This window comes from Scomber scombrus, chromosome 21 (assembly GCF_963691925.1).
Source record: "Scomber scombrus chromosome 21, fScoSco1.1, whole genome shotgun sequence".
Classification (NCBI taxonomy): Eukaryota; Metazoa; Chordata; class Actinopteri; order Scombriformes; family Scombridae; genus Scomber; species Scomber scombrus.
The window spans coordinates 5,369,306-5,375,969 of NC_084990.1; the positions used below are offsets into that span (position 1 = coordinate 5,369,306).

General features: G+C 42.5%; 1 protein-coding gene across 1 annotated transcript; it reads right to left on the reverse strand.

The window, feature by feature from the left end:
* Nucleotides 1-8: 8 nt before the first annotated feature.
* On the reverse strand, nt 9-3,850 carry zgc:194990 (uncharacterized protein LOC568410 homolog). Its single transcript, XM_062442967.1, has 9 exons — nt 3,773-3,850; nt 3,547-3,645; nt 3,357-3,464; nt 3,120-3,275; nt 2,733-2,873; nt 2,343-2,394; nt 1,902-1,928; nt 838-864; nt 9-721 (listed from the first exon to the last, which is right to left on the reverse strand). The coding sequence occupies exons 1-9, from the start codon at nt 3,833-3,835 to the stop codon at nt 162-164; spliced, it is 1,233 nt and encodes a 410-aa protein (XP_062298951.1). The 5' UTR covers nt 3,836-3,850; the 3' UTR covers nt 9-161.
* Nucleotides 3,851-6,664: the final 2,814 nt, after the last annotated feature.

The following is a 6,664-nucleotide window of genomic DNA, read 5'->3' on the forward strand; positions in this document are numbered from 1 at the left end:
TCTGGGTACTTGTTCCTGATCTCACAAGGCCACCCGCAGGCTGAGTCAGACTTCTAGCCCAGAACCAACAATTCAAATATTACAGGACCAGAATAAAAGCACAGACTCAGTGGGTTGCTGAGGATCACGACTGCACTGTAGAGTGACGTGTGTTAAGCAGTTTAGTTCCAGAGGCAGGGCCCGGGGCAGAGGCACGGCTGTCTGACATCTGGGGGCCTGATCATCAGATCTTTGACCACCTCCACAGTCCCGAACATGGGGTACAGTTCCTCTGTGAAGTTCTCGTTGTAGGTGTATAGGTGGGAACGCTTCTCCACGTCGTAAAAGGACAGCTGGCCCTGCTCGTAGTCCAGGTACACCCCAACTTTCCTGGGCACCAAGCAGCTTGGCAGCTGGGTGGCGGGTACTGTCAGAGCCTTCAGATCCGTGCCCCTCTCCAGACGGAGGGTCAGGTAGCCTGTATCCGTGTTGAGTGAGCGGAAGCCTTTCCTCACAGCAGACGACTTGGCCAAACCCAGCCGCCAATCCCGCTCGCCCACCTCCACCTCCCAGTAGTGGCGCCCGGAGACGTAGCCCTCCTTGCCCACTGCGCACCACCATCCGTCAAAACGCTGTTGGCACTGGGGGACACTGTGACGCTCCAGGCCGCACCGCATGCGCTTTTCATCATTGGAGATGAGCAGGTCTGGGTTGGCTGAGGTGGAGTCCAGGGTGACGTCCTCTGTGGAGTTACATAGCAGAAAAGTAAGATCAGAAATTGTAAACGCTAATAACAGAAATATGCTGACTAAGAGCAGAAAAGTGTTAAAGTGATTTCATGGCAAAAGGTTTTCCTACCTGCTGCTTCACAAATCCAATTCCACACTGTAAAGAAAAAGAAGAGAAACTTATCAAAACTGCTGCTGCTAGAATAAATATTTTTTATATTAATAACAGATCAGAAGAATGTGTATAATGTGCAAAGGGATTGTTGAAGTGATGAGTCCACAAATAATTATCACCCAGCACTGCAGTTCCCCTCAGTCTTATAGAGCATTTCTGCATCTTTCAGCTCTTTGGATTTAACTTTACTGTCATGATTCAGTCTCCTGGCTCTCATCACTGACACTACAAAGTTTTTAAAAACCTCATGTTTGCAACTAACAGGTGAACATAGTTGATCATTTAGCAGCTAAAGAGCCAAATGTGTCCTCAGGAGTTGGTGGAGACCAAAACAGAGCAAAAGGAGAGTAAATACTGTATTTGTATATTAAAAATGTATCAACAGGACACAAACACAACTGTAAATGAATACTAATGTTGCTCCGTGTCTGCTGGATGTGCAAAAAGGCAACTGTTTGCTAGCATGTTAGCCTCATCAACTTAATAAAGATATAAATGTCAGCGTTGTGTTTATAGCTTGTTTCTGCTGCCCCCAAGTGGCCAAAAAAAAATTCATTTGAGGTGATGAGGTGACTAGTTGACATTTATTGAATCATTAAAATGACAAACAATGGCTGGTTTCAACTTCTAAAGTGTGTGCTTTTTTCTGTGTTTTATTTCATTGAAAATTGAATACTTTGAGTTTTGAACTGTTGGTTGGACAACACAAGACATTTAAAAACACCCCATTAGATTCTGAAAGTTTGTGATTGGCATTTTCCACTATTTTATGACATCATTTCATCTACAAGTTACTGTAACTGACAGAAGGGTTAGATAGTAACCCACATTTATTGAATTATCTACAATTGTGCAGCAAATGTATTACTTGTCTGTGAAAATGTAATGCAGTATAGATTTTAAATCTCTATCTATATCATCCTGCCTAACAAACTACCACTAGTTACAGCCTACAGACTCTTCAAACTGATTAGATTTCAGCACAGTTCAATTCCACTGTAGCCAGACTTTCCACTTACCACTGTGGGGGATGTATCGGACAGCGTCTGAAAGAACAAAGTAATTACTTTGATCACAAGGAGACAATCAAGAGTTTCATTCATCACCCAAATCTGTCTACGAGCTCTGTCTACGAGCTCCTCTCCCAACTTGCCTATATGTACCATCCTTTAATTACATATCTATGCTGAATGATTAGTTGTAATGGGCTCCAGTTTTTTTCACTCCTGCTAAGGAGGTTGATGAAGTCGATAGTTCTTCTGTGTGCGCACATGCTCATATGATCAATAGTAATTCAAACATTTGCTAGGGCTCTTTAGAGTCTCCAGCACTGACCGTATGAGTTAATGATCATGTGAATTGTTTGAAGGAAGTCTTATCTTTCTTGCTCTTTATCTTTAACACTTTCTTTAGTGAGTTACCAAGAGATGTCTGAAATTATCTCTCACAGCTCCACTCACCAATACTCTGGCTCTTCTGCTTTCTCACCAGCCACTGCTTAGTCACGTCCTCCTATACACATACATGCACATGCAGAGACACAGTGGAGACATAAAGACAAAGCAGGACAAGGTGAGCTGAACTGTAGGATAAGGAGATTATTCTCACTGAGTGTTGTGTCTATATGTTGTGTTTCACACTCTTTACATTGCTGAAGTGACTGCATCATGTAAATGTCTCATGTTTTCAATCCCTTAAACTTTTTTTTGACTACATCAGCAAACTGCCATCCAATCATTGCTAATTAATTCAAGAGGAGAGAAGAAAGAATCAATTTCTTTCTTGGTCCTGGAACAAGATGAATATTTAACTCCATCTAATCAGTGAGACATTTTGACAGAGGTCCAGACCTTGATGGGGTTGTCGGCGTTCAGCACGACCAGTATGACGAGCTCCACGGCTGGGAGCAGGTTGGGCAGACGGCCCCTCTTCCACTGGAACTCCAGGTCGTCGAGCATCATGAGCACGGGCTCGCCGGGCCAGACGGTGGGCTGGAGAGAAGAAGTTAAAGAGGGAAAGGATTAAGAGCGTGGTGATTCATCAAGGTGTGTTTACTCAAATCTCGTAAAACATCATAAAAAGCTCCAACATATTCAAAGTATGGCTGGATGATGGCCAAGGGCAGGGTTTAGTTTAATCATCTTTATCTTTAGGAGTGAACTGGGTCAATCGCCGACCAGTTCCAACGAGACAAAGCTGCCATACATTATCCTGAACATCCACCATCGTATAGTCACCTGAAGCCCGCTTTTAATCTTCCGCGTCCAGTCCAAGATGACCCTTTTGTGGGGCCCCATGTCGCCCTCCCCCCCTGCCTCCAGGATGCAGAGGAGATGACCCTTCCAGTCCTTCTTCTCCCGCTTCTCACACTGGTAGTCAGACGTGATTTTCGGCTGCGGGAGAAACATTGACACGTGAGCGGGAGCAGGAAGCAACAAAACTGATCTCGTGATCCGTGATGAACGTATTCGTACTTGCACTTTCGTCTCCAGTATGGCGGCCCACTCCACGATAAAGTCGCGACACACGCTGGCCGGCCAGATGTCCTCGCTGGTCCAGATATGGCCGAGGATGCTTGACCTCTGGGGGTTAAGGAGAGACGTTATAAACCAGCGTCTATGATTTTGTGTGACGCCAAAAAAAGGAGACAGGAGGAGAGCTTACCTGGCAAATTTTGTTGAGTTCTCGAGCCAATTCCATAATAAATAATTGACTTTCCACCAGCGACTCCTTCTTTTCGAGCTTCACTCGCTTACGAGACTCCTGGAGCAAAGAAACAGGAGACAAACAGCAAAAAAAATATGACTTTGAAGCACATTTTGGAGAAGGGATATAAATTTAGCAAAACAACATTTCTATCAGAGGAGAGCAGGCTCGTATATATTTGTACCTTGAGTCGGATCTTGAGCTTTTTGGCCGGCTCGATAAGGAACTGCAGGCAGTCCTTCATCATGCTGGCAGCTGGAGAGTGAGGCTGATACCCTGTGGTACAATAATAAAAAGCTTTAGCACAGTGGCACTCGCACTGTCAAGAGCCGGAGCTAAAATGCAGCTGGCTGTGCTCTCGTCGCCCACACAGATCGATGAGAGAACGGAAGCGGGGAATTTATGAGAGGTGGCAAATGGTACGTATGTGTGTGTAGAGAGAGAAAGAGAGAAAGAGAGAAAGAGAGAAAGGGAGAGAGGGAGAGAGAGAGAGAGAGAGAGAGAGAGAGAGAGAGAGAGAGAGAGAGAGAGAGAGAGAGAGAGAGAGAGAAAAGCACTGCAGAACTTTCATCACAGCTCTGCACTCCAGAGTCCACAGAGAGCTTGTTATGAGGCACCCAGAGTTACGATTAGGTGAAGAGGAGGAGGGAAAGACATGGATAGTGGAGTGAAAAGAGACATAACACACATATACACACACACACACACACTACCACGCACTAAAAGAGACAAACAATGTGAAAACAGGCAAAAAAAAAACCAAAACTGCACAATAACAGGATTTTCTGACGTGTGTGTGGGTCGATGCATCTCGATTAGGGCCTTGCAATCGGAAATTTATTCCAAGGAGATCTGAGGCAGCAGCGCAGAGCACTTTTTAAAACACTGCGGAGGGTGCAGAGGATCGTTGGACCGCTTTGCTGTTGATTCAGCAGTCCTCCCCTTCACGCCGGTTTGATGTGCTGAGAGGATTTGCTGTTCTTTCTGTGAGCCAAAGGATGCTTGTATTGACTTAACAAGGACTGAGGAACAAATACAGTGTAAAGGGAGTTTGAGAACAGTATCCTGAAATGTAAAGTTGACCTTTAAGTGAAGCAAAATCAGACTCATCAGCCAGCATAGAGGAAACACATCAATAGTTTTAATAATGTATAGAAAGGGTGTTCTATCCATGATGATCACTGACTGTTTTACTTATAAATGAGGCCGAATATAAGAGTCATTAGTGGTAATGATCCTAATGATAGTGTGGTTAACTTTAGCCCCCAGAGGCCGTGACATGTGCAACAAATGGAGAGTACAAGCTGTGACAGAGCCTGTTAATTCATTAAGTAGATACAGTATGGATCCGACTGAAACACCTTTCAGAGTAAATAAGGAGGAATCACACAACACTACATGACATCCTTATCAAGCTGTGGATAGATTCATATTATTCATATTCACCACTGCTTGCATAGAGGGGTTATTTTTTATTTAGTAAGTGGAGGCAGAGGGTGTTGGTGGCAGAAGAGCTATGTGTGTGGTGAAGAGGAGCTGAAAGATTAAGAGGAAATCCAGGATTACCTCCGTAGCCATTACTGTGCAGCCGCAGGTAGTGACTTTCTATATTGGGGCCGACGGAACAACCACTGCTTGAGAGGCAGCATCAAAACAAATAACGAGTGCAATGCACAATAATAAGCACAATAAAAAAACACACACGAACGCACGCACACATGCATGCACAGACATAAGAGAGGATAGGTCTTTTTTAAAAATCATAAATGAAACAATGAAACAAATATATCTACACACTTTAAGGGTTATTCTGCACAATATGTCGTTATTAAAAATGCATATTGATAAATGTTTATGCTATGAATAAACGGTCCTGGTGCAGATGAGGCAGATGAATATAATATTAGTGTTTAATTAACGAGGCTGGGCAGTGGCTCACCAGACAATATCTGCACGAGCATATGCAATCAAACGGACATTTCTGTGGAATAAATAGAATTCTGACCTTTTTATGAGAGAAGAGTCCTTTCAGTAGATAACTTTGCGTTATTCCTCCGTGTTTTTTTTCTCCAATTCGGACTAATTTAGCAGCATTTTGGGAGCCGCGCCGCTTCTTCCTCACTTCACCTGTGTGCGACGGCAACAAGGAGCGCGCTCTCTTATCAGCGGCTCCTCCTGTGCAGAAGAGCCACCAGAGGGCGCTGCTGCCCGGCTACTGCAGCCACGACTGCCCGCCTCTGTGATGGATGTCTACAGAGGTCTGACTGAGCTAAACACCGTGAAAAACGCCAAATAAACGGTTTAAATAGAGTGCTGGTAGACTGCCAATACTACAATATGCCGATATGGCTTGTGTTAATGGTCGAAAGGTCCTGAATGAATCCAAAAGGAATTTCCAATTAAATATTCTACTTGATTAACGCTGCAAAAAATCCTGTAAATGTGTTGCACAGGATTAAGTCTTACAAACATTCAAGGACCTATTGTTGCAAAACTATCGAAGCCCATTTCCGCCAATGTGATGGAAAAAAGATCTGTGAGTCAAAACAATGAGAACATTTCTCAACATAATGACTTAATATATCAAAATAATGACAAACTATCTCAAAATAATGACATAGTATCTCAAAATAATGAGAAACTATCTCAAAATAATGACAAACTATTTAAAAATAATGACAGAGTGCCTCAAAATAATGAGAAACTATCTCAAAATAATGTCTTAATATCTCAAAATAATGAGATACTAATAAGTCATAAGTCATTATTTTAAGAAAGTTTCTCAATATAATCACATTTGGCGGACATGGGCTTCCATACAAAACAGTATAGATAACAGAACATGTTAATATATTATCCTGACTGACTATAATTTATTATAAATGTATATATGACAGGTTTGTTAGTCTTATTCAAAATGCTATATGCTTTTTAATTTAATATATTGCCTCAAGTTTCTGTTAAGCTTAAGAAATCATTTTATCCTATGATATTTATAACTGTAAAGGTTTTTTTGATGTTTAGTTTGTGTATTTTTTATTAATACAGCTTTTATATTGACAGAATGACAGCTTTA

What these genes read in the sequence shown, in the direction of transcription:
- zgc:194990 (XM_062442967.1), bottom strand. Translation starts at nt 3,835, where the DNA reads ATGATGAAGGACTGCCTGCAGTTCCTTATCGAGCCGGCCAAAAAGCTC. An exon ending in CCGATACATCCCCCACAGTG is followed by an intron (nt 865 to 1,901) that starts GTAAGTGGAAAG and finishes TTTTCTTTACAG; the next exon opens with TGTGGAATTGGATTTGTGAA. An exon ending in TTGGATTTGTGAAGCAGCAG is followed by an intron (nt 722 to 837) that starts GTAGGAAAACCT and finishes GTAACTCCACAG; the next exon opens with AGGACGTCACCCTGGACTCC.